This window comes from Urocitellus parryii, chromosome 1 (assembly GCF_045843805.1).
Source record: "Urocitellus parryii isolate mUroPar1 chromosome 1, mUroPar1.hap1, whole genome shotgun sequence".
NCBI lineage: Eukaryota > Metazoa > Chordata > Mammalia > Rodentia > Sciuridae > Urocitellus > Urocitellus parryii.
In genome coordinates, this window is record NC_135531.1 from 241,553,440 (window position 1) to 241,581,293 (window position 27,854).

General features: G+C 40.2%; 1 protein-coding gene across 3 annotated transcripts in view; it reads left to right on the forward strand.

Annotated features, from left to right (window-relative positions):
* Nucleotides 1-27,854, forward strand: part of Myo1b (myosin IB) — a 168,684-nt gene that overhangs the window by 25,751 nt on the left and 115,079 nt on the right. For all 3 annotated transcript variants that reach the window (XM_026389039.2, XM_026389040.2, XM_026389041.2), the window contains exons 2-3: nt 7,018-7,161; nt 24,682-24,797. In XM_026389039.2, coding sequence (XP_026244824.2) covers nt 7,027-7,161; nt 24,682-24,797 — 251 coding nt within the window. In that variant the 5' untranslated portion in view covers nt 7,018-7,026. The remainder of the gene's footprint in view (nt 1-7,017; nt 7,162-24,681; nt 24,798-27,854) is intronic.

Genomic DNA, 27,854 nt, shown 5'->3' on the forward strand with positions numbered 1-27,854 from the left:
CCTACCTTGAAACTATGCATCAAATTTCCAAATCCAGAAATGATGGCCAATTCTTTGCTTATAAAAATCAGATTTCAAAGGGATTCGAATAAATTCAAGAGGACTTAGACCAAAGCACAAATGTGTTGAATTCAACTTATATTCTGTTTGCTCATCTACCTTGACTCATTTTTTTTTTCTATAGGAACATGTATTGCTCTCAGTCAGTAAGGATGTCATTTGAAATTTCAGATGTGGGTTGTTTTCTTGACTGTTCTGAAGGACTGTGAGCTCCTGGTGGGTAGCGTGAGGAGGACTACTCACTATGTCCTTAGCATGTATGTCACAGAATGCCAGCAACACAACAGGACTCAGTGCTGTACACGCTGGCTGAGCTGACCCCAAATGGAAATTTTATCTCTCTCAGAGAGATGAGGTCTGGTGCTATTTTAAAAGATCTAGGAAGGAATTTGCAGTTTTCTCCCTCACTTGGCTCCTGACATTAGGTAGTAAACCATGTCCTATAGACTTGGATACTTAACTCCTTTGTCTCTTTTGCCATCAGGATTTGCTGAGAGTTCTTTTCTTCATAAAATCTTGCCACGTTGGCCCCGTTTTCTTACTTAAATGTGTTTTTCATGTCATTCTTGAAAGCTTCAGTGCTCTCGCTGGGAGCCAAGTGGCTCAATTCTGTTTCCTGTCCTTTGTTGATATTATGTTTTTGGAGGAGTGGATCAAAGTGGCTTGAAGCCACAGTCATTATTTTGCCTGTCTGAGGCTGAACCAACCCAGGGCAGCTGTGAGAAGAATGTGCATTGTTGTGTGACTCAGTTGCCAGGCTTACATTTGCATACTTGTCTCCTTTTGTATTTCCATGAATGCCTGCCATGTGCAGGAGGCTGTGCACTGTGCCTTTGGGGAAATAAGGATGAAAAAGGAGTGACTCTTGACACCAAAGAGCTGATTTCCTAGAAAAGGCTTCATCATGCATACATGACCACTATACAAGGAGGTTAATGAGTGGAACTGGAGTCAGTTGTTGCCCTGCTAAGAAGTCTTCCCAGTGCTGTCTCTGATGTGTAGTGCTAATGACATTATAATAGACATGTTTTAAATGTTCTCATTTAGTTAGTTATCAAGCAATCAAAAAATTTTTCATTAAGTTTTTCTGCAAATAAGTTTTTTTGACTTTGCTTGAAAAGTTGCTTCAGATGTAAGGTCATGTTAGTGGCTTAATTGTTAATTGTAAGCTCAGTTCTGACTTTGTTTATGTACTTTCAAATTCTGCAATACGTGTTTCAACTTCAAATATGCATTTGTTCTTATCTAAGTTACTCTGAGAACTTTGAATTCATTGAGGGACTGCCAGCTAAGATGTGCTTTATATCGACTTATTCTTCATTTCTTGTTTGTTATTCCTATGACATTATTAATTGGGAATAGCTTTTCAGCACTGTTGTTTTGATATTGCAAGTGGTGTGATCCTATACTTACAGGGAAGAACTCTTTTGCCTGGCCACCTCTGTGTGTGGGGCTCACAGGTTGGAGAGTTGATCTTGACATTCCTAAGCACAGATGACGTTGACATGGTAGCTTGTAATTTAAGGTTAGTGACTGGGTAGGGTAGTTATATTTAAATGTTAGGTTACAGATAGTCATTTTAAGATACTATAGGATGTTTATGCTGCATTCTCTTTTGGATTCTGAGGAAATTTTCAAATGATGCTTTCAGTATTTTAAACGATATTTTTGTACTGCATAGATTCCATTTAAATGGGTGCTGGGGCTATGGCTCAGCAGTAGTGCACTTCCCTGGCATGTGTGAGGCACTGGGTTCAATTTTTAGCACCACAAATAAATACATAAATAATATAAAGGTCTATCAACAATTAAAATAAAACACCTTAAAAAAAGATTCCAGTAAATGAACTGCTGTACATTGAAATAGAGGCAGTGATTTTGAAAGTTCTTGAGCTGAGAGTAGGTGGGGAAAGAACAATTGCAACCACATATTTTGTTTTTCTTGGGTACATTAGTAGCTAGAGAGAGCCTGCACAGCTATGGAATCAACTGGTACCAGTTGGTGGGCTGATGGCTGGCCTAAAATCAGTACCCTGAGATGGGGGTCTCTGCCTCCAGGCTGCCCCTGTGGATTCTCAGGAGGCTCCACCAGCCATTGTGTTTTGTAGATTGCTTTCACCAAGATAGGGGATAAAGGTTATTTTTTTATATAATAGTGAAGATCTCATAACAGTATACTACTCGATGTTGGGTACAGTGTTAGTTTCATGTCAATTAGGGATCTTTGTTGCTGGCAAAGTAGGAAAGATATACAGATATACTGAATTGCAGAGTTTGGATTACCAGGAATGGGAGGCAGACAGGAGGCGAGGAAAGGCTAGGGGACTAGTCTTCATGCTGCTCTTGCTGCTGCTGAGTGAGGGGTGTAACCTCCAGCCATCACCACCTGTTGTCATCACCTCCCAGGAAGACCTGATTTCCTGCACCCCAGCCAAGTTCTCACCTTCTGCCTTTCTTGCGGAAGAGAGAGCAAATCTGTCTCCTTTGGAGTCTGTAATGGAAATTGGGCACCACGACTAACAAGACTGTAGGTACCTGAGGACTCCCTAGATGAGAGATCAGGTGCAAACAGGAATTTGGACTGTATACTGCATAGTGTTCCCATTGGGGGGGAGGGGTTGGGAAAGGGGGGGGGAGAGAGAGAGAGAGAGAGAGAGAGAGAGAGAGAGAGAGAGAGAGAGAGAATATGTCTTTTATGGCCATCCTCTGTGGCTGTCCAGTACTCACACGGAGTTTGCTTTGGAAAATAACATGTGCCAACCAACATAATGCAGCTCCCCATGCGTAGCTGAAATCATCGTCACCCCCTTCAGAAATGCTGCCCTCTAAGAAGATCTTCTTGGTTCATTTGTTTTCCATGGCCACATCTGAGATGAGCATTGGGAAGAGGACTTTGTTTAGGGATTGGTGTGCTTTAGCATTTCCTTTGTGTTGTTGTAAGGTGAGGGACTTGGGGGTTGATTACCTGAAAGATCAGACAGTGATTATCAGCCTGACTTGCTTGGCACCTTAGCTTCCTTAAAAACGCGGTTGATTTTTCAGGGTTATTTGCTGCTGTTGACTTGTCACCAAAGTTGGTGATAATGGCAGGACCCAAGGTATTGAAGTTAGGACCTGGCCTGAGAAGTTGTCTCCTGGCCCTGGTTCTCTGCAGAGTGCTATAGCTCTTGCTTAACAGAATCCACGTAGAGCCAGTAAGAAGCAAGGGCAGCAGTGGAGCATGGTAGTACCTCTCAGATTACATATCTTCAGGGTAGGAGCACTTACCCCTTTCTCAGGCACTAGAGGCTAAACAGTTGGCTTAGTATAGATCACTCCAGGCCCATTGGCATCTCTGACCTTTCGCACAGGCCAGTTTCACTAATGCATATTCTGGCATCCTGAATTTTCCCCACATTCTTCAGTGTTGCAGGCACAAGGTCCAAGTCTTCAGTAGCTGTTTGTTCATTATCAATGGTGATCATTTTTCCAGTTCAAGAGAAGACTCCTTGCCCTCCACCTTGTGCCTTTACCCAGCTGGTTCCTGCTTTTTAGTATTACTTTTAACATTCTTCTTCCTGCTAACAGTTTCTTTTATTATTAGGTAAGTTGCTTTCTGTTGCAAATAACAGAAAATCCAACTCAATCAACCATAAAGAGAACTGATTGGTTTACATCACTAAAACCTTGAGAGGTAGGGGATTCAAGAGCAATTTGATCCAGAGGTTTGTGATGTCATTGGCTCTCCATCACTAATAATTCTCAGTAATTTTCCTGTCCCGCCCTCCTCTGTGTGTTGTCTTTTTCCTGGAATTGGCCTCTTATGAAAGCAGAGATGACTGCAGCAGTTCCAAGTGTCATATCTGCAAGTCACACCATCCAGAGTTAGAGTGAACCCCCATTGTCCAAGCCAGAGCCTCAGGCTCAGTCACATACCCTACCCTGAATCCATTAAAGTGGCTGGAAGATGGCTGGGAATGCTGATTGACTTAGTGTCGATCACATGCTAATTCCTGGAGCATGGCTTAGAATTGGCTTCTCCAGGACAGCATGGATCCCTGTGAGGGCTCTTGAGAAGGAAGAAGATCTGTCTATCCATCTCTCTGTTATTTATCTGCATCTATATATGTTGCAAACAAAAGAAATCCTCAGTGTTCTATGTACATTCCCATTTAAATCTCCCTGTAACTACATGTGGATTCTTCTGATGGTTTATGGAAATGTTGAGTTAACAAGTGGTTCTGAAATTTGTTCCCATGATAGGCTTGCATAGCTCTGTTGAAGGTTTGTTGGCGCCACCACTTTCTTTTGGTGGAGCCAACAAACCAACTAATTTGTCAAGGTGAACTGAACCCAGCTTGGAGATGGTTGTAACAACATGGGAAACTTGTCCATTTCTAGGATGATATGCCAGTAGCCTCGTGCTGTTTACTCAGTGTGTCCTGTTTTTACCTTGGAAATGAAGGAAGTTGTGGCTAAATTCTCCTTCAAAGTATCTGCATGCTGATAAGATGAAAGAATGACTAAATGAATCTGCACAGTGTCTTTTTCAGCTAGCCTTGTTCTGTTGTCCTGTTTGGGTTTGTAAAAATTGTGTTTTTAATTTTACACTTTTCATCAATTGCCTGTTACTCAGTATTTCTGTTACCCTAAACCCCCTCCCCCACCTTTGGACGGTACAATTGGGATAGGAGTTTAAAATAACAACCTGTACAAACTTCCTTGAAACTTAACATTTGTAAAGATGGTGAAGCAGGTTTAGTTACAGAGATAGACTAGTTGGTTAATTATTGTACCTGCAGCAAAGTGGTGTTGTCTTTCTGCAGCTATTTTCCATAAATAGACTATGTGCAGAAATCCACCCCAGGCGGACAGAGAGTTCCCATTCAACCACTTTCCTTAATTCAAATTGCTGGTTTGAGGTAGTTATTTTTGAAACCCTTCTCAGGTTGACTTCCCCCTTAATCCCTAAGCCTTCTTCCCTCATCTGCCAAATTATATGTAATGCATTGCAACTAGAGTGCTTTTGGCATTACACGAGAGACAGAGAACTTGAGATCTGATTTAAATGTTAATCTATTGTGACAGAGGTTGGGCACTCACAGTCTATTCTTGTGCACGACTTTCTGTGGACGTTGGCGTCAGCCTCACTGTCTACTTGGCGTCTGCTCCATCCCCAGAAAATGGCAGAAGACTCCCACCCTCACCTATATTATTCCAAAACAGAGCCCAGCCTACTTCAAAATACATGAAACCTTCTTTGGGTTGCCTTTGTTGCCAGTGATATCTGGGACTGTTTATTCCAGGTGTGGTTGGCATGAATTTAAAAAATTAAAGAAGGTTACTCTAGTTTTATTCTAGCATTAAAAACTTCTTATGTGGTAATTCTTATTTATTAGAGAACCTCCTGGTTTCATTTTAGTCTCTTTTTTGGCTTTCAAGGGCAAAAAGAAAAAAAAAACAAATTTTTTAATGGGGTCATAAATAAAAGATATGTTTGTGGATTCATTTACATTGCTTGTAATTAACAATAATGAGTTAATTATCAGCCCTTCCCAATCTACTTTAAAATATCCAACTAAGTGCAGTTTCTGCAGCCTCTAAGAGACCTACTGAATATTTGAGACCAGAGCAAGAGAGCAATTTATTTAAATTGCTAAGATTTAAGCAAGCAGCTTGACTTTTATATAAAGCATCTGGGTAATTCCTTAGTGGGAGAATCAAATGTACTTTCCACCCATTTGTGATGGGCACGTATAAATATATGTAAGTATTTATTAGAAGTATTATTCAGTAGTAGGATAAATTTCACTTCTGCATTGGAAAAATTTAGAGGGGATGACTCTTAGTTTTACATTTTGGTGAAATTAGCAAACATGGGCATACACATACACACATACACATACACACACATACACATACACACACTCTCTCTCTTTCTCCACATACTTTGCTATGTTCAGATATTTGAAAAGAACTTTAGCACACTTGACAGTGATCAGATTGGGACCCTGGGGGACTCCTCTGTTGGGGGACTGTACACATTCGAGTGAGGGTAGCATGCTGCCTTTGTAGCTTGCCTGTGTTTTTCCTGGTGGACTTTCCCACTGAACCAGAGGGAAACTGTTGTGTTTATGGCCTAGTCTTTTTGCTGCTATGGTGGCATGTTTGTTAGAATGATAATCAAGAACATGGATTCACTCTTGACAGGTTATTTTCTATGGGGAACCTCACTTATGAGTTGTGTTCTTTTCTGAATGTCAGTTTTGGGATCTGACATTCTGATCTGAATGAGATCTTCTGAAGGTTCAGTATTGTAAGTGGTGGCAGAGTGCTTGCATGCCACAGACAAACCACTTCTAAGTAATCATGGCAGGTTTCTTAATATCTCTGAGCTTCGATTTTCTTTCCTTATAATGGAGATAACAATACTTACCTTGTAGAGTTATTTTGAGGATTGAAACAATTAATATGTGTGAAGTTCTTTGGTATAGTGTCCACTATCTGGCAAGTGTCCAATAAGTGTTAGCAGCATTATTTTCCAAATAGTATTTCTTGGGAAAATGCACTCTGAATTTCATCATGGAATGTGGAGGATATCATCTTGGAGGACTTATGGGTTCAAGTCTGACTTTGGTGTGCAAGGGCTGGGAGGGGTGGATTGGACTCTGTGGTTGGAGTTTGGCAGTCTGTCATGGAAAGGAGAATGGCCTAAAGAAGAAAATGGAGACCATGGCTTCCCAGTAACTCTTTCTATGGATGGACTTTGCCTGGGAGAATGGACTGGGCAGGAGGTTCACTTTTGGCAGCAGGTTGGCAAATGGCGCAATAGCAACATGTCAGAGGCCTCTGACGTAGGTCTTCGGGAAAGAGAGGTTATGACATGAGTCATGTCAGGGTCATTTCTCCATTGGTGCCAAGAACCCATCTGAAATAATTTTGCTCAATTAAAGTGACTCCTTTCCCTCTCTCCTACAGTGGAAGACCATGGCCAAAATGGAGGTGAAGACGTCACTTCTGGACAATATGATTGGAGTCGGAGATATGGTTCTTTTAGAACCTCTCAATGAGGAGACCTTCATCAACAACCTCAAGAAGCGTTTTGATCATAATGAAATATATGTGAGTACTCATGCAGTTTACCTATGGTGTTTAGACTCTGTGTGTTGAAGAAGAGAGCTGGCTTTCCTATTTCAGACTTTTCTTCTCTCTTTGTTCCTTAGAGTCCAGAAGTATTTGTTTATACCCTCAGAGAGAGTTTTGAGTGTTTGCTGATTTGGCACATGAGTAATATTGATTAGAGTCAAAAATCTTTCCTAATGATGTTTAAAGAATGTCAGCTGTATGCAGTGTAGTGTGCAGGGTCTTGGGGAAATTCTAAAGCAAGTGGAATATTTTAGTTCCCACCCACTGAAGAACATCTGTGTAGATGGGGTTCTGAAATCCATAGACATCTTGCATGCCTTCCTAATATTAGTAAAGTTTAAGCATTGAGAAGCTACTCATTAAAATGCAAGGCAATGAACTGTCTTGATATGAATCGTCTTGACATTTGTCTTTGGTAGAGACAGGACCAAATTACCAGATACAAATATGTGCTTGGGAATAGTACAATGCCATATACACAATGCATTCATATAAATATAGACAACAGTAGAAAATTCTTGTAAAAATTCTTTATAAAGGATTTCACGGTGTTACTTCAGCAAGTTCTGTAAATACATTTAAAACATTTAAAGATAGATTTATCTGAAGCATTTCAGGAGTTTGCATAAAGCACAGCACTTGCATCTGTGGAGGTAAAGCTTATATTGTTAACCAAGGAGATGGGGCTTCAGTCCCCCACACCAGTGGCTGAGAAGGAAATGGGAAAGATTGGCTGGAAATGGCTTTAATAGATTTTGCCTTGCTTCTGAGTTCTTTTTTTTTCTTTTTAAAAAATGTGTATCTGTACATGGAGAAGAACTGGATTATTGAGACATGCTTCATTTTTTTTTTAAATCAATTTGGGGAAGAAATATAAATAAGTAAATAAACAAATGGAGATACAAATAAGAACAACTATAGCTTTTGTGGAAGCTAATACATTTTAAAAATCATGCGAAAATTATGTTATATGGCTTTCTGTCACATAACAGCTTTCCTTTCCCTTTAGACACCTGTGTTAGTCTGTTTAGATTGCTATAACAAAATAATGTAAATTGGATAGTTTATAAACAACAGAAAATTATTTTCCCGAATTCTGGGGAGTCTGAGGTGAAGTGGCCTGTAGATTCAGTGTCTGGTGAGGACCTGCCTCTTGGTTCATAGATGGTTCCTGCTCCCTGGGCTCTCTCATGGTGGAAGCCTCTTTTACGACTAACCTCCTTCAAATGGGCTCCACCTATGGCCTGATCATGTCCCAAAGACCGTACCTCCTAAAGCCATCACAGTGGTGATTAGGTTTTCACATACAAATTTTGGAGGAACACAGACATTCAGACCACAGTACCCAGCATGTTTCCAGGATAAGTTTGGGTAATTAATTTCTTCACGATAGTGAGTCATCATCTGGAAATTGAACTTTTCATCCTTCTTGAGGTATTGTTGGCGGTGGGGGAAGGTTGATGGTAACCTGAGGCGTGTGTGTGTGTGTGTGTGTGTGTGTGTGTGTGTGTGTGTGTACACCCTACTTTTGGACTATTAATTTGATAACTGGATACTGAACTGAGGTGTAGTTACAGTTTAGAGGTTGTTTAAAATGCTGATTCATATGGAAAAGGTATAAACGGGTGCTGTGAGCAGGGCAGAGGCATTGTTTGGCTTGGCAGTGGGGCTCGGTGTCATTTTCCCCTCCCAGTGCAGCAGTCCTGCTTTCAGGCGGGAAAGCCTGATGGTTCTGCAGCTTTAATTGAAAGTGTGGTCTGATAGCACATAAAAGACAGCCTTTAAACACTGGTATCTGAGATGGCGATAGGAGGAATCGATTAGATTGTAACTAACGTTACTTATCATTTTTCTTTTTGGCTCTAAGAAGCACAGTTCACTTTTTGATGAATGGAAAATAGGATGGAGAGGAGAACTTTTTGTGCACTTGAATACCTGGTTTGTTGAGGCCACTAAAAAATAAAACAGTCTCCTTTTTAACAAAATACCAAGTGTTAACATTCATGAGTCTTTAGCAGACGAAATGTCTGGGTTTCAGCCGTATATAATTTTATTTTCTAAACTATTCTTGGAATGCTCTTTCTGGTTAAAACAAAAGCAGAGAACTGACTTCTGTTTCTAGGTATTGATATCAATTAATGTTTTCCTTGATGCTCACGGGCTACCATTTCCATGAGATGTGTGCATTCATTTTGTAACTTTAAATATGTAACATGTTGGAGGGCCAGACAGTTTCTATTTTTAAGTATTAAAAAAAGTCTGATTATAATGTATGTAGTGTGTGGGCTGGGGATGTGGCTCAAGTGGTAGCGTGCTCGCCTGGCATGCGTGCGGCCCGGGTTCGATCCTCAGCACCACATACAAACAACGATGTTGTGTCTGCCAAAAAATGAAAAATAAATATTAAAATTCTCTCTCTCCTCTCTCTCTCTCTCTCTCCCCTCTCTCTCTCTAAAAAAAAAAAAATGTGTTCCTTCCTTTCTCTCTTCTCTACTTTAAAAAAAATAATAATGTATGTAGTGTGTTCCTATTTTTTAAGTGGAGATTTATAATTGTACCTATGTTTGTATGTATTCAGAGAAAGGCTTGTTAATTTTGGGTACATGATAGGGTGGATAGGGCTATGGCAACAGATAGGATTATTCTTTTAGACCTCTGTGTTATAGCACTTAATATAGCTTTTGTAATAATAATAATAAAAAAAACCTGCATGATAAACTTGATTACCTTGCTTCCCAGTGCCTCACATGTCATATAACCCACCCTTAGGAAATCTATTTCTGGTTCTCATTCTGATGATATTCCTGCTTTGCTTTTGTTCATGGATTGCTATAGAATTGTTTAGCTTGATACTCAAGGCTGAGTTAACATGTCACACAGCATCTTATTGCCTTGTACTAACTTTGTTTTTAAATTCATTCTCAGAATATGAAGTTGCAGTTAGAAAAAAAAATCCCTTTTATAGCTCTATAGCTTTGTTTTATACTTTGGGTGACTTTCTAGGAGGAACCCTCATGCAGCATATCGAATTGTCATGTTCAGAACCATGGTTGATAAGGGGGCTGTGAACGGAAGGATGTTTGACTTTTAACCTCTGGGTATGGCCCAAACCTCAGCAGTCTCCAGTAGTCTCCCATGTGAACCAGCCCTAGGTCAGGGAACCCTGTTCTTTCATCCTGCCATCTGTCTCATCCTCCTTCCTCCCTCTACAGATCAAGAAGTAAGAACTAGTCCCCACTTTCATAGAGCTCTCAGGAGCAATTGCTTTTCCCTAGATGTGTGTTATCAACTTTCCAGCACATTTTCAACCCCCAGTGGTCCTTTGGATCTGTCTTCAGCTCAGTGCAAGGTCAGCTTTCTTGTGAGCACACTAAACTTGAAGCTTTGGGTAGGATGAGACTTTTTGGAACTTGTGTCAGAATATCAGATTGTGTTAGAATGTGTTCCTTGTCACTATAGCGGTCACCCAGCCCAATCTGGTCTAAATAATAAAAGGAGATGTGTTCACTTGTATTCCTGGAAGTCCAGAAGTAGCTCTGCTTTCAGAATTGCTTTGACTTTGTGGTTCACTGATATCACCAAGGACTTTACTTCTTGCTTCCCAGATGCTTTGCCTCCATGGCTGTTGCTTCATTCATGCCTCAGAAAGGCTTCTTCGAGGCAAAGCAGCTGCAGCAGTCCATGCTCTGCATTTGCATGCTGCTATCTAAAGGGAAGTGGATGCTTCCATTGTAGCAGTCCACACCAGAGTGCTGGGGTTCACTCTGATTAGCCCACTTGAGTCACATACTCTCCTGAATCCAGTGAGCATGGCCAGATGACAGGAATGAGCCAAGTGGCTTAACAAGATGTCATCTAACTCCAGGATTGGGTTTGGGTCAGCTTTTCCAAAGAACACGGGCTGTGTGAGTTATCTATCAACATAGTAGGAGGAGAAGGGCAGTGGATGCTGAGGAGGAGGCTTACTGTAAACTCCTGGTTAGTGTGATAGGGAATTTTGTAATGAAGTGGCTTCATTGATGTTGCTGCCATGCTGAAGGATGTGCCCCACCAGCGAGCAATCATCACATGACTCCTAGGCTGCAAGTACACCCTGAGGCACACTTCCCAGATATTTCCACTGGTGAACTTCTAATGGCAGAGGTAAATAGGTCTTTCAGGGAATCTGGAGCATAGTTGAAGTCTGTCTGCTCTAGGCAAGTTTTGCTGACATCTTTGCTGCCAGAAGTAATTCAGAGTTTTCTTCTGTTCTGTAATGCATATGGGTTTATTTAAATCTCTTCTACACCTCACAACCCTTCTTTGAGTAAAATGCATGCTCCTGGAATATCTGCTCTTTGCTTTGAGGTGGGTTCACATGCTTGTTTAAATAAATTGGTTCATAGCCCTTTGTGACCCCACCAGAGTCTCCAAATCTGGGCAGTTCCAGAAGATCTTTGCAATAAGACCTGTGGGCTGTTCAGCTGGGGTGCAGGAGGATCAGGTGAGCTGAGGTGAAGGGAAAGGTTGGGCAGATGGGTGATACCCAGGTCAGAGGCTGTTTGCGTTTGTTCTTCCCTCTTGGCAGAGAGTGGCTCAAGCTGGGGCCAGCTGCAGGACATGCCTTTTGGTCTGGCAGGCTCTGTGTGGGGTCAATGGCTGGGAAACGCCAGTCCTGACATTCCCGAGCGCTGCTTTTCTGTATGCTTTCTGTCCTTTGTCAGACCTACTTCCGGCCTCCCCGCCCCCGTGCACAAGCTGGATTGCAGTGGCGGCAGGATTTCGTGTGGACTTGTATTGTGTTGTGGGAGGTGGTGGAGCTGAGATCCAGCCAGACACCGGCTGTTTTTAGGGTGACTGGTCAGGACAGTGGTTCTGTTCAGGAATAGGAAGGCTGCAATTTAGCAAGAACAAGGCCCAGGGCAAATTTGGAAACTGAAGAACCAAGGTGTCTGCTCCTTGACAAGAAGTATTTTTGGTGCCCACCAATAAATTTAGTTTGTTTTCTGTCTGAATTGTCAGGTTGAGGATCATCAGATGTGTTGTCTGAATTAGCCCAATTTTAGGAGCTTGTGTCAAACGAATTGTCCTTGTGAGAGTGTCTGCTTTGAAAGTCTGGTAAAAGTTGTCTTAGTTTTTAGAAGTCAGTGCTAGAATTAGAATCCCCCTGAGACTAGGACCAGGCACATTTATGAAAGATACTCAAATATAAGTACTTTATATACTTTATACTACTGGTTAGCATTTATATATTTATTTGAAATTTCAAAAGTACTTTTCATTTTATACATGGTAATCTGTATCAGTTTAACATCCACATTCCTGGGAATATTTAAATATTTATGTTTGGTATAAATGGATTATTTTCCCCATGCAAAGCAAATTGCCACAAATTTTAGTGACAGTATACTGGTTTCTCTGTACAACATCTTATCAGACTCATGAAGGTGTTGGCTAGGGCTGCAGTTTTCCATCTGAGATTCAGATCTTTTCTAAGCTCATGAGGTTATTGGTAGAGATCAGAGCCGGATTTCAAAGTCTTTCTGAGTGTTATTCCAGCTACCCAAAATGTTCTCCAAGCTTTTTTTTTTTTTTTTTTCATTTTAAAATTTCCTTTTAAGAAGTCTTTATTTTTTCCATATTGTTTTAGTTGTTGGTAGACCTTTATTTATTTCTACACAGTGCTGAGAATTGAACCTAGTGCCTCACACATGCCAGGCAAGTGCACCACTGCTGAGCCCCAGCCCTAGCTCTTAAGAAGTCTTTTGGGGGGGGAAAAATTAGAAAAGTGACAAAGCCTTTTGAAAAAAATTTCAAATGTTGCAGGCATACATTGCATGAAAATGAATTTTCTTCCAATCGTACTCTCGTCCCATTCCCAGAAGTAACAGTGGTACATAGAGTATGGGGGGGTGATCTTCCACATTATATTTGTTTGATTAAAGACTAATTTTCCTGTTTTACAGTTGGAAGTAGGAGGAGGTTTTCTTTCTGCAGAGAATCTAGATCCAGCAAGGTTTGAGTGAAATAAGCGCAGCCTTTAATGCTACCTCCATTCCTACCTAGACCCAGCAGGGAAGAAAGGAGATCTGTAGGACTCATTGTCATGAAGTGCCTAGGTGTGACTGTGTGGGATCCCAATGCCACTAGCAGCACTCAGCTCCTTGAAGAGGTAGACCCAAGCACACAGGAGAACAAACCGTGTGTGTTTTCATGAATATGGCTTTGGTGTTTGGGATGGAGACACAACATTACAAGGCTAGATAGAGCTGGTAGAAAACAGTAAATTGGGAATTCAAAGAGAAATATTGTGTCTAATTTCTTTGCACAATCCATCTCCTGGACACTTTTTTAATAACAGTCATTTTTGATAATAACTTCTCAGTTTCAACTCAGGCAGGCTTTCTCATCAATCTTTGGTGACTGGAAATTTTCTTCCTCTTAGAATTTAAGTTGATATGCATTTATTGGTTATTTACCAACCTTAGTTCTTTCATCTTGCAAGCCCTATAGAGTATGTGAAAGATTTGTGTAATATTTATATTATGTTAATTTAAATATTCTGGTTGAAGCCATACCTGAAGTTCAATCTGGAGGAAATAAAGCCCTCACATCAGCTATAGAAGTGTCTTTTGTTGGAAATAGTGGGGAGGAGCAACTCTAGTTCTGGTGCTGCCATCTGTTATCTTTGAGACTTGGGGACTGTCTCTAAACTCCTTGGAAACTGGTTTCTCATTGGTAAAATGATAAAGGATAACAATAAACATTTAATATGCCTTTGCTGGTACCAGATGGTCTTTTGAGCCCTTTACATGTTTTGGTTAATTTATTTCTCATAGAGTGCTATAGTTTTAAAAATTATCTTAATTTTATATATGAGAAAACTTAGGCTCAGAGAGGCTAAGAAACTTGCCCCAAGGTTACACAGTAAGTAGGAGGTGGAGCTAGGATTTATACCCAGGAAGTCTGATTGCAGAGTTCGTGTTTTTGATGATAGTCCTGTTGACTTGACATCACTAATATGAAAATCTTTTCAGTTGTCTAAATAATTGGGTACTATATTGAACAATGTATTAGCTTTGGAACAAGGCAGCCTCTAAATGACCTGGATGAATATTGGAGGTGACATTCAGGATTCCTGCCTTGTGTTGAGTTAGCCCTTAACAGTGTAGTGACATGGAACAAGTATGTTTGGTTCTCAAGTTACAGAGGATCATTACATGATGCTGGCTTATAAAGTCAAAAGACAGTGTTAGCAACTAGAAGGATCATCCCCCACCCCCAGCCCCTTGGGAAGGTGGGAGAAGATCTTGGAAGAAGAATATTTTTATCCCAGTCACTGTGATGAAGGGCACATGGTCCTTTACCTTAATGAGTGCGCAAGGTAGAGGAGGAAGAGGTAGCCATTCATCCAAGAAGTATGTAGCCAGTTTTGTGGCTGGTTTAACTGTCCACTCCATACATTTGTATGCATCTGTTTCAGCTATCTGTACTTTTTTTTGCTTTTGGGTACCGGTGTTTGAACTCAGGGGCCCTGGACCACTGAGCCACATCCCCAGCACTATTTTGTATTTTATTTAGAGCTAGGATCTCACTGAGTTGCTTAGTGCCTCGCCATTGCTGAGGCTGGCTTTGAACTCATGATCCTCCTGCCTCAGCCTCCCGAGTCACTCGGATTACAGGGGTATGCCACCAAGCCTGATGGTAATCTTGACTTTTAAAGAGAAGATATTTTGTCTATTAAACTGTGCTTTGGAGAAGGTGGAGGGTGAGCCATCATGTGGCATCTTGGGAGAGGCCTGGGCTTTGGGCTGAGAGAGTTAGGTTTGCATGTTGGCCACTCCCAGCCACTGGGACCACTGTAAGTTGCTGAAGTTGTCTCATCTGTAAAATAGGTGTTGTGATGCTGACCTGTGGAGTCGTGGTGGAGATGAAGGGGCGTCTTAGTCCAAGGCCTGACACATAGTAGGAGTGGTGTATGTTATAGGTGCTATGACTGTCTAAAAAGCTTGGAAAACCACAATGGGTTTTCTCTAAGGTTTTAGACATGGAGATTTCCTTTTGTTAGATTTGTCTTAGCCCATTTTCTGTTGCTAACAGTACCTGAGGCCGGGTATTTATAAAGTGAGTAAAGAGATTTATTTGGTTCATGATTCTGATGGCTGGAGGGTCCAAACAGCATGCTGCTGGTGTCCTGGTGAGGGTCTCCTGACTGTATCCCAGTATGGCAGAGAAACAGAAGGGGACATCATGGCTGTACACAGAAGAAATCATATTGTGAGCAGGAAAACAGCGATTCATGGGCCAGAGTCGCTCATTTTATGACAGCCCTCTCTCAAAAGGAGCTAACCTACATTTCTTCTAAGGGTGATGCCCCCAATGACCTGAGTACTTCCTTCTGAGCCTGTCTCTTAATTTCTACCATCTCAACACTGCCACAACCTAGACCAGGCTTCCAGCACCAGGGGATAACCACACCACTAGTAAACCATAGCAAGAGCCTTTCTCTTTCTTCCTTTCCCTCTGGGCCTCCTACTCTCCCTTCTTTTCTGTTAATCATTATACAGATTTCATTTTTATTGTGTTGCTGCTCTCAGTTAACCACATTTTTTCAGACTGGTAGCAAGTAATATATCTAAAACCAGGATCACTCAGTACTTTAGTAAAGAGCTGTATTATGTCTGGAGAAGGGTATATGTATGGAAAATATTTGTCTCATTACAGAGTTTGTCTCAGTAAAGATATAGCCAGTGTTATATTATCCTGCTCTAAAATAAAGACTGCCCGGGGAAATATTTTTAGCTGACATTTCAGTGTGGCATCGAGCTCATATATAGTCCTTTAATTTATAGTCTGAAATGACTGGAAGCCCAGGAAGAAAAGATTATAATATGATGGTAGTGTAGGCCTATCTTAGACTAGACCACAGTGCCTGGTGATGTCTTTTGCAGCCACGGTTTGCAAGACCTCTTGGTCTATTCATGGGTTTCTGATCTGAGGCCAGTGATTGAAGGCACAACCTGGATAAAAAGATGAACAGGGATAGATTCTTTCTCCAGAGAAATACTGGAAAAATAAAATGTCCACAGAAGCAAGATGCTGGCAGTGATGACATCAGGAGAGCCATGATGGGCCATGCACCAGCAGACTATAAGTTAGACTCTTCGAATTAGACTGGCTGTGAAGTAGGTGAGAAGACCAGCTGGCGAAAGCAGCAGGAGCACATACAGGGGACAAGGCACATTGATGTTAGAGCTGAGCTCATACTCACTCTTGAGCCCCACTTTTCTTGTACCTTGCTGATAGGTTTCAAGGGTTCCTAGGTGTGCATCTCTGTGCCCAGCAGGTGAAAGAACTGTTTCTTTCACAGTTCTGTTTCCTGGCATCACAAACTTTGAAGTAGAGCTTTGGATGAAACTCTGCTCATTGTAAGGGTGATTCATTTCATTCCGGTACCTCCAGTTTCAGCTCACAAATGTGCTTATGAGGCCAGAGAAGTCAGTGTTCACACTAAATTACAATTTTTTAAATTATAAGTCTCAGAAAGATACTTAAATCTGTTATTGACCTTATAATTTTCATCTAGGCCATTTTGGACAATTTTGAACTGTGTAAAAACAACCAAAGTGCTTTGGTAGATCATACTATATCTTAAACCAAAAGACAAATGCCCACTTCAAGGGAATTTGGGAAGTCTCACAGATATACTGCAGTATATAAGTTGTTTTTTTTTTGGGGTGTGTGTGTGTGGTGCTGGGGATTATTGAACCCAGGGCCTTGTGATTGTGAGGGAAGCACTCTACCAACTGAACTATACCCCCAAATTTGATTTTCATGTCTTGTGATCAAATTCCCAGGATCCGAGTCCCCAGAAAAGGGTAGATTCCTCACCATGAAGAAGCTAGTTTGTTGTCATTGCCCAAGATTCCTACCAGCTTGTCTCACATACTTATTTTCTTGGTATTCTAGAATTCTGATATTAGTTTCATTAAGACATAGCTCATGTGCTCATCTGACCATCAGTTTCCTATACACCAACACTGTTTTATAAGAGTCTTTGAGACTTTGGCATTGTAGGTTAGACTTATTAATGAGTTTAGTAGACATATTAACATTTTTTTTGTATAGGTATTCGAGTTCCTGACTTGACTGTTTCGCTGTGGCCAATAGATTCTAGGAAAGCCAACCTGAATTTATGTAATTGTAATAGGCTGTGATTAGCGAATGCGTGGTGTTTAGTGCTTCGACACAGTCTCTTTCCGCCCTCGGAGTTGGATGAGGGAGGAATTAATGTCATTATTTCTGAACAGATAAGGAAAGACATAGGGGTGTGGAGAAGTTAAATAATGGGTCCAGCTTCACACAAAACTAAAAAACTTGCTGGATAATATGGAGCCATAGTTTATACACTATTCCAGATAGATGAGAAGCATAACTAATAGGGTGTGACGTAGAATCTGAGTTAGAAATTCAAATACTTAAGTCAGGGTGGTCTGGTTCAAATTCAGCCAGTGTCACCATCTGACCCCTCATCATACACTGATTTTTCACTTCAAAACTGCTCTTACACTTCTCCCCTTGAAATCAGACTTGCTACAATCTGGCCCCAGTCTTTTTTAAAAAAATTATTTGTTTTTTATTTTCTTTAAAGTGCTGGTGATCTGATCCCAGTCTTAATTACTCACAGGATGGCTGAAGCTGTTCAATTTCCTGTCCCTGTAATGTATTTGGGTTGGCCTTTGTGCCTCTGTCCATGTGTTAATCCATTTGTAGTAGGTGTCAGAATTTCCTTCCTTTTTAAGACTGAATAATGTTCCATTGTATGTATCATCCACATTTTGTTTTTCCATTCTTCTGTTGATGAGCATTTGGGTCTCTCGTGCCTATTGTGAATAATGCTGATGTGATCATGGGTGTACATCTATCTGTTTGAGTCCCTGGCAGTTCATACCTTAAAAAATAAATTTGAAACAGACAATGTTAGCAAAATTTAAAAAGAAAAAAAAAAAAGAAAAGAAAAGAAAAAGGAGGTGTTTCAACTGTCACCTTAAACCTAAAATCTCATGTGCCACTCTTTGGGGAAACCTTGTGTTATCTGTATCATGTTAGAGCTGAGCTCATACTCACTTTTGAGCCCCATTTTTCTTGTACTTTGCTGATAGGTTTCAAGATCTACTTGGGTTCCCTGCCTTCCCTAGAGCCCTCAGGGGCTCCTGCAGTTCATAGGGGCCTGCCCTTCATTTAAACCCAGAGCATTCATTTAGACAGTAAGATAAGAAGACTCATGACTCATTTAGCAAGAATCACTTAATTCCTTTTTCATCTGCTGCAGTGGCCAGAGTAGTTAATTTTTAGACTTTGTTTTTCTGTCTAAAAGACTCATCTGTTAAGGTATGTTGTGAACCCCTCAGGTGCACAGACCACGGGACATTCTTTTATTTCTCATTATGTCTAACATGATGTTTTCATAAAATGAGCTGTTAATAAGTTTGTTACTTGCTTGTTAAATGGTTGTAGCCCAAACTCCGTCTAGGGATCAGTTTGATTGTGCAGCTATGTGATGGGTAATTTTTTCCTAAGATCTGAGACATCCTGCATTTGAGCTGTTATTATTACAGAGGTGAAAGTAGCATGATTTAGAGATTCAGACTTAAGGGACTCCCATACCTTCTTTTACTACGCAAGGTATGTAGGTAAATTGCCTGTTTTGTTGCCTCTTTCCTGATTTCCTTCTCTGATGTTAAGGGATGATTATGATGGAATCTTTTCTTTTGAGATGGAAAGTTTCCTCTGCACTAGAAGATTGTTTCCTGTTTTCTTTTTACCCCTTCCTGGAGGTCTGAGAATTTCATCATCCCTCAGGGGTTCTGGTTTCTTGAAGGTTGAAGACTAAGTCAGCTTTTTAGTTACTATGACCCAAAGACCTGATAAAAGCAATTTAGAGAAGGGAAAGTTTATTCGGGGCTTGTGGTTTCAGAGGTCTCAGTGCATAGATGGCTGACTCTTTTGCTATGGGCCCAAGGTGAGGCAGAACATCAAGCAGAAGGGCATGGCAGAGGAAAGCGATTCAGGATATGACAGTCAGGAAGCAGACAGAGCTCCCATTCCCAGAGATGTGACACCACTCTGACTTCTCTGTGTGTACTTGTTTTATTTATGTGGCCTTATGGAGAACTGTTCCATGTTATTGAGACTCAAAATGTTAAAGCTGCGCTTCACTTTTTAAGTTTTTGGTTAGATGTCATTCCAAAACGTATATATCCTTGTAGTCAAAACCAGGCTACTTTCTTTCCCTTTGGCTGTTGAATCTGAATACTGTTCTGATTCAGTGTGATAACACACTCTCAGGGCTGGCAGAGCCTGGCATTTGGGTCTTACTTACTGTGAACATTTCATGGTTTTAGAATTATCATGATCAATTCTTTTCTTTTCTTTCTTTTTTGACATCTCTCCCTTTTCTATCAGTGACTTTTGTTTCTTCCCTTGAGGTGGGAATTCTTAACCTGTTTATCAACTGTGTGCGAACTTGACATGCAGGTTATACGAGTGTGCTTTTTTTTTAAAGAGAAGATTCATGGCTTTTGTTGGTATTTCAAGGGAATCAGTAACTAAAAGAAAGGTTAAGGGGAATATTCTTGCAGCACTATTTTTTAAACTGCAAGTTTCATTCCATTAGTGGCTCATGGAAACCATTTAGTGGGTTAGGACCAGCAGTTTGAAAAAAATGTTGTAATGAATAGAATTAAACAACAACAGAAAAAGTCATTGCATTGCATATATTAAGGGTATTTGGGTTTTGTGAAGTTTTTATCTCATATAGAGTTGTGTGTGTCTGTATCATTAGGTACATACACACATACTTGGTTGTGATGAAAATTTCCTTTTTTTTTTAAACTCCATCTTCTATTATTTTTATTTATTTATTTTTATGTGGTGTTGAGGTTTGAATCTGTGCCTCACATGTGCTAGGTGAGTACTCTATCACTGAGCCACAACCCCAGCTCCCAAATTTTGTGTCTTGCAATGAGTCATCATCAAACATTTGAAATACACTGCTATAGGGTGGTACATTTTGGTCTCCCAGTCTATACATGAACTGCTCTTTTCCTGTCATGTGCTGAGATACCATGTACCAATTAGAAATGTGGCTGAAATGGAAGTAGGACTAGAAGGGTTTTTCTTTTCTTTTCAAAATGTTTTCAGAGTTAATTATCTGAGGATACTTAAAGGGGAAGGTGAGATAGGAAATGGGTTAAGAGAGGCACAATTGAAAGACCAGCAAAAGCTGGTCCTGGGAGTACTAAAGGTTAGAGCATTGGTTTTCAATCCTGGTGATGCATTGGTTTATCTGGGAACTCATTATAAAATACACAGGCCTTCCTGAGCCCCTTGATACAGAGCTTCTGCAGACTGAGTTTGGAAGAACTCTCTTACAGAATTCCACGCAGGCCTTTAGGTTACAAATTTTGAGTGCTCCGGGTCTTTCTTTTAGGTCTGAATTGTGCTCTCTAGGGGGAGAGTTGCTGGGTTGAAGGTCCTCCAGGAAAGACGTCACTTGTACTAATCATAGTGGGAAAACTCAAGTATTGTTTGGTTATTCAGAGGGCGTCTGTTTGGAGGGCTAGAGATCCTTGAAATATGAAGATGGAGATGGTTTTGACTTAGGAATGTTTGTACGTTCTGGATTTAATGTCTGCCCTTGAGAAGTGAAAAACAACCTGCTATTGAACGTGCCTTTTATGGAGAGATAGGACTTTTCCTTTTCTTCTTTCTCTCACCTTCCCTTTTTCCCCTTCCCTGATCCTAGATGTTAGAGGCTGGTCCCACAGGGCAGTGGGATGGTCATGGTCATGTTTTGGGGTATGGTCACTCCTGAGGGCTACTGGTGCTGAGGTTCAGGAGCATGGAGGTGACAGGCTGGGTACTTAATCAGAAATCTGTTTACTGTCCTTTTTAGAGCATGGTGCAGTAAGAAAATACCAGTGATATAATTTATAAGTCCAGATGTTTATTGATATAGAAATGAACTGTCACTCACTATTATTCTGATCCCTGAAAAGATTTAATCTGGTACTTCAGTTCCTTCAATGTGGCTGCCTAAAACTGCAGTGGACTTTAACCCCCACCCAGCCCATCACTCTCAGGAATGTCTTTCTGTGTCTTAGAGGAAGGACGGTTGTGACTGTGAATGTTTGAATTCTTCTATGGACACACATGGGAATATTTAAATTTTAGCTCATGCAAGTGGAACTCTCAAAGAGGAAACCCATAAAGAGGAAGAACAGGTGTCCTGGGAGTTCAAGCTAGAAGTTACATACCTGGACCATACACAGGGAGTGGAATGGAGAGAGAGTGCAGTTTGTTTTAACGTTTGCTTATTTGGATTGATAAGGCTTGTCCTGCTTGGCCCTTTTTTGGTTTGTTGAGCCTTGCAGGTGTTATCAGTTATTGTTACTACGTAACAAATAAGTCTCAGAAATTAATGGCCTTAAACAACAACTAATTATTTGCTCATAATTCTCTGGGTAAATTTCATATTATACCTAATGTACTGCAAAAATTTACCCAGAGAATTATGACTTCTGCTGGTCTCTTCTGGGATCACCTTATTGACTTTTGGTATCTGGTAGCCCCACTGGGGCAAGATGGTTTAGGAGGGCCTCATGAGCTGGCAGGCTGAGGGCAGGGTGCCTTGGCTCTCCACCTGTCCTCTGGCAGGAAAGGTCAAGCTCATTCACATCATTGGCTTCTAGCCAAGATTATCAAAACCAAGGGGCAGGGGCATACTCTACTACACAGCTGTGCTTCAAGCCTCTGCTTGGGTCTCATTGGTTTAATGTTTGTTTGATCAAATCAAGTCACATGGACAAGCCCAGATTCAAAGAGTGAGCAAATAAATTCTACAACCTAATAGAAAGAGTGACAAAGTCATGATTTGTAGGGAGCATGCATATGGGGATGGAAGGCATTTTTCTGGACATTTTTACAAATAGTCTACCACAGTAGGAAAGGAAACTCCAGAGGAAAGGATATAGTTTAAGGATTTGTTGAAGGGCAACACAGAACATACAGGCTTCATAAAATAATGGGCGCTGTATATAGTGAATTTGATTTGATATTCCAACATAAGAATAATTATATGAGAGTCAGTGCCTTGAACCACTGATTTTCTTAATAATGACTGTGCTGGTGCAAATCAGTCGTTCAGTTAACCAATAGTTATTAGACATCATCAATGGACCAAATCCTATTCTAGGTGGTAGGGGAACAGCTGTGGGGAGGAGCACATAATTTATTATGTATAAAAGTCACAAATAATAGAAAGAAACCTGGACCTTATCACATGGCTTTTGAGTTTGTTTTTGAGGCAGCCGAGTTTGTTCTGTATGCAAGAATGCCACAGAGGCAGATTTTTATTAAGAATTTAGCCATTGTGAGGTTTGGTTTTAAATAGCAAGTCGGTAATCGGTTTCTCTGCTAACATAAAATCTATAGATTTTAAAAATGACTACAATCAAAAAAATTACTTTTTTTTTTTAAACAAAAGGGGAAGGATTCAAGTCCTTTTTTTAACTTAAAAGGTCTTGTCTTGAGGCTGGGAGTGTACCTCAGTGGTAGTGTGCTTGCTTAGCACCCCATGAGGCATTGAGTTCAATTCTCAGCACCACATAAAAATAAATAAATAAAATAAAGGTATTATGTCCATCTACAACTGAAAAAAATTTTTTTTAAAAAGGCTCATCTTTTAGTCAATAGATATTAAAGGAATAGCTAATGTTCCTTTAATATCTACCAGTGTAACTGAATCTGATGTTTCAGAAGCTATTAAGATGGTTACTCTGCCTTAAGCATCTCCCATCTACCTGTCCAGGAGGGTTGGAATGTGAGGGGACCATTCATTTTTCAGAAATGTCTCATTAAATGCAATCGATTAGGAAACTTGGGGTCATTCTCTGTTTTCATGGTTCCTAATGACAGAATGTCAGAAGTAAATGCAAAACATTGCATGGGAACAAACTTTGCCTTACAACAGCAGTCTTGTCTGCTCTTGCCAAGAATATGTTCTCATAGGATGGAAGCATGTTGTGTTCTTCAGGTTTGGGGGACTCTAACAAAAAATCATTGTTACCCAGGCTCCAAAAATTCAGCAGAACTTTTCTACAGTTTCTTTGTTTTCTATTTTGTTTAATTTCCATTTCCTAGAATCCCAGTGGTGGCAATAGTGGAAAGACTTGTTGGTAAACCTGCTCTGCGAGGTGGGCAAGTTGGAGTTGAGCCCCCCCCCACCCTCCTCTTCTTTCTTTTGCTTTTCAAAAACTTCATCAAGCATATGTTTATTGCTTCTTTCCCCATCCTACTATCTTTATGGTGTTGAAACAATGGAAAGTGGAGCTGCCAGGATGAGCTTCCTGGTAGGTGGCTCGCTTGTGACATTCTGCTAGGCCTTGTACAGAATGAACTAGACCAAATTCTACCTTGCATTGCCAGGAATTTAAGTTTGAAGGAGAAAGGAAGATAAATAGTGTTCTGGTTTGCTTGTGTCTGTTAAAATACTGCACTGATCTCTCAGAAAGAATTTTTAAATTTCACATTACATGTAAATTTGACATTAAACCTACTTTCCTTTGAAAAGTACATTTAAATTCTAGGCTTAAATTCCGGTATTGCAGTACATTAGGTATAATATGAAATGATGTTGTTCACATCTCCCAGGGAGAACTGTGACTCTGATACTGAATTGTCTGTTGTCTGAGCCCACTGTAGAGACTGACAAGCTTACAGGGCAGTGTGGAAGGGAGGACCCTGTTGGTTAGGTATGGGTGTGGGAGCGGATTGGGAGGAGGGGAAACTTGGGTCACCAGTGCTTGAAACAGGAGGATGAAAAAGAAGGGGAAACACCAGCTTCCCACTGTCAAGGCGTGGCTCTTGCTTATAGTTAGCAGTTGTTGGTGATGAAAATTGTGGCAGGCATGGCAAGGGCTTTGGAGAGCACTTATCCAGAATCATAAATTGATCTAAAGATTTATTTTGAAAGGTATTTTTAAACCTATAAGTCTATCCTTTCCATAAATAATGCAAAATGGACAAACATTACTGTTCATCTTGTTCATCTTCAGAGATTCAGAGTGTTCTTGAAATGTGAGCTGAGCCATGGGGGTGCACACTTGTAATCCCAGCAGCTCGGGAAGCTGAGGTAGAAGGATTGCGAGTTCAAAGCCAGCCTCAGCAATGGTGAGGCACTGAGCAACTCAATGAGACTCTCTCTCTAAATAAAATACAAAAGAATAGGGCTAGGGATGTGACTTAGTGGTTGAGTACCCCTGAGTTCAATCCCTGGTACAAAAAAAAAAAAAACAACCAAAAAAACCCCAAAACAAACCCCAAACTCAAAACAAAACTCAATGGGGAAACAGTAGAATATTGGTTATAAAAGGATGAAATCAAAATAACAGTAAACTTTAAAATGTTAGAATGCATCTGTGTACTTATCCAAATATTTTATTCTTTCTTTTACAGACATATATTGGAAGCGTGGTTATATCTGTTAACCCCTACCGGTCCTTGCCCATTTATTCTCCAGAGAAAGTGGAAGATTACAGAAACAGAAATTTTTATGAACTGAGCCCGCACATGTAAGTATGGTGTTAAAGCACTAAATTTCTCTTTTAATGTTGAGATGTGTAGTTGACAGATGTGTGCAGCTGTCTCCTTTGAGTCTCAGGGAAATGATTTCATCATTTTTTTCTTTTTACACCAGTTAAAGGAATGTAGAAGTTAGTAGTTATGCCTTATTTTAAATTTTTTTAAAAAAGGCAGAATACTTGAGTATGTAAAATATTTTCTGTGAAAAATTCTATGTAAGTAGCAGCAGCTGCTGGTAATTAGTTTTGCAAATAATACTGGAATGTGTATTGTTTATTAAGAGAACCCAAGCAGCAGTTTTTAAATCTTTTTTTTTTTTTTGGGTCAAGGCAGATCCCAAGTGTTGGGTTGTGTGATGATAGTTTGGGTAAAAGGGCCAAACAGTATCTTCAGTTGGTAATGAACTTCAAGGATGTTGTTCACCAGCTTCATGGGATAGGCCACTGGCTTTTCTTCTCTGAGTTAGTCACCTGTGTGAGTTTTCTGAAGAGGTGGTTTGAGGGTATACACAGTTCCTTCATAAAGCCAGTAGATTCCTTTTGTCTGTTCTTTCAAAGTGAGTTCTTCATTGACTTGCCTACGAGATGTTGAAATGATTCTGTCAGTTTTTACCACTCAAATTTTTTTTTCTAGTTTGAATGACTGAAAAATAACCCTAAGGGAAGTATTCTTCGACTTGGTGGATTCAGCAGCAGAAGTGAATTTTTAGATCCTAGAACTTTTGATTCCCCAAATAAAAATGTCTTACAGAGAGTTAGAAGGAGAATCCTCAAAAATCATCACAAACAATATCTTAATCTTTTTATTTCTAAATTAATGTACACTTACTGATTTCCAAGAGGAATCTGTTCACTGTTTGTGGTCTCATATCCACAATTGAGTGGAAAGAACACAAAAGAGCAAGATGCCAAGCTGGGCCAAGTTGTGGAATGAATGGAGAGCCTCAGGCTTCTTGCTGTTACTTGGGCAGAAACATTTCCTACCCCCTCCTCTGCAGGTGTTGTAAAGAATTCATGTTCTTGCTGTTATCAGTTGCTTCAAGTGACCCAGGGTGACTTGCAGAGATGTGTTGGAAGACAACACTTTTCTGTGATAAATGTGGATTTAAAATATTTGGGACCTGCTGTTGAATACTGGGCTGGGACTAGTGTATTCCAAACTGCCTTGAGAAGGGTCAAGTATCTCCAAGGGTGTTATTATCACCATTATTACCTTTAGTAATGGCATCTTCCTTTCTCCCTGAAAATAGACGGCATGTTGAAAACAACTCCATGATGTCATGAAATACGTATAAATGCATGTGTGTGTAAATGTTGAAGAGGAAATGTTGGGAAGATGTCTCGATTGGGGAAAGGAGTGATTGATCCTTGGGAACCTGGAGTGGCATTTGAAAATGGTTAAACTGACATCCTTCAGAGTCTTTATAGTGAAAGCGGTAGTTTTTAAGCAGGGCTGATTTTGGTCCTGAGGCTACTTGACAATGTCTGGAGACATTTTTGCTTTTCACACTGAGGATGGAGGGTTCTGCTCATGGGTGGAGATTAGGGATGCTGAACATCCTGCAGGGAACACTGCAGGGCACACTGCAGCCCCCACAATACAGAATTATCTGTTCACAGTGTCAGTTGTGCTGAGGATGAGAAACCCTAGATGAACATGAAAACCTACAGAAAATCTTAGTTGTATCTTAGCAGAAAGAGTTTTCCTTTTCCTGTGTGATTAAAATTGACTTTGTTACTTTTGTTGAAAAAACAAGGTCTCATGATTAAGCAATACACACACACACACACTCACACACCCTACTGTGTAGATGTTTCTTTTATTTTCTCTTAATAATGTAGCACTGAGAGACATTTAGTTTTGGAAGTAAAGATTTAAGTAACATACAAAAATGGTTATTAAAAACTGAGTGCTATATGTTTTACAGATCAAATGGATTCTGATTATTCAGCTTTTTTCTATAAGTAGATTTTGCAAGTCCCATCGTGCCTTAAAAAAAAATCTGAAAATTAGCTTTATAAAGTCATCCCTATTGTTAGAATTTTGCAATGAAACATCTTATTTGATGTCTGAACACTTATTTTAAATTTTACATGTTGAGGCCATGTTTCTTAGAGTATGTTGGTTGGAGTAACAATGTCAGAATCCCCCAGGGACTCATGGAAACTACAGTTTCCTGGGCCTTAACTCTGACTAGCGAGGAACCTACATTTTTTCGCAAGCTTTCTGGGTAATTCTTATGCAGTTCAAATTTGAGAACATGCTGCATGTTGTCTCAGATGTATATTTATAATTTCCCCCCCTTATTTAACTGCTTATTGCATGTCATAATTCTTAATAATAATAATAAATAATAGTAGTAATTGTGGCATTTATTGAGTATTTGCTATGTAAAGCTACTACCCTATTATCCTCCATGTATTTTAACTTATTTCACTGTGAAAATAATCCTGTGAGGTAGATGCTATTACAAATGGAGAAATTGTTACCGAAAGACCAAGTAATTTATCTAAAGCCACATAGCAGATGGTAGTGGAGCTTGGGTGTGAATCTGAAAGTGGGCTCTTGAGATTTTCATGGCAGGGCCTTGTGCTGTGTGCTTACATTCCTCTATGTTTGGGTTGCCTATGCTTCTACACCCCAGTTCCTCCAAGGAAACTGACTATGCCTCAGTTTACTCTCAGAGTCTAATCCACAAACCATACTTCATTTTCAGCTCAAATCTCCAGTTTAGGGATGTTTAGATGTGTAATAGATGTCTAGTCTAGAAAAAAAGTAGTTCATGCTTTGGAACTACTTTTTATTTCTGCCTTGAAAGATTCCTATAAGAGGCAAAGTGGCAGGGCTACTCCGGTACACCTTCCAAAGAAAACTGTCACCAGCAGTAAGATAAAATGAATTCTCATTGTATTGAGGACAAAGATAAACTCTGTACCGTGGCCTGCAGCACATTGTACATTGTGAGCAAGTACATGCATCTAAATTTGTCAGCTTAATGTCACTTTGGTCTCCATCTTCCTTCACTCTTCCAGTGCTCAGCCTCACAC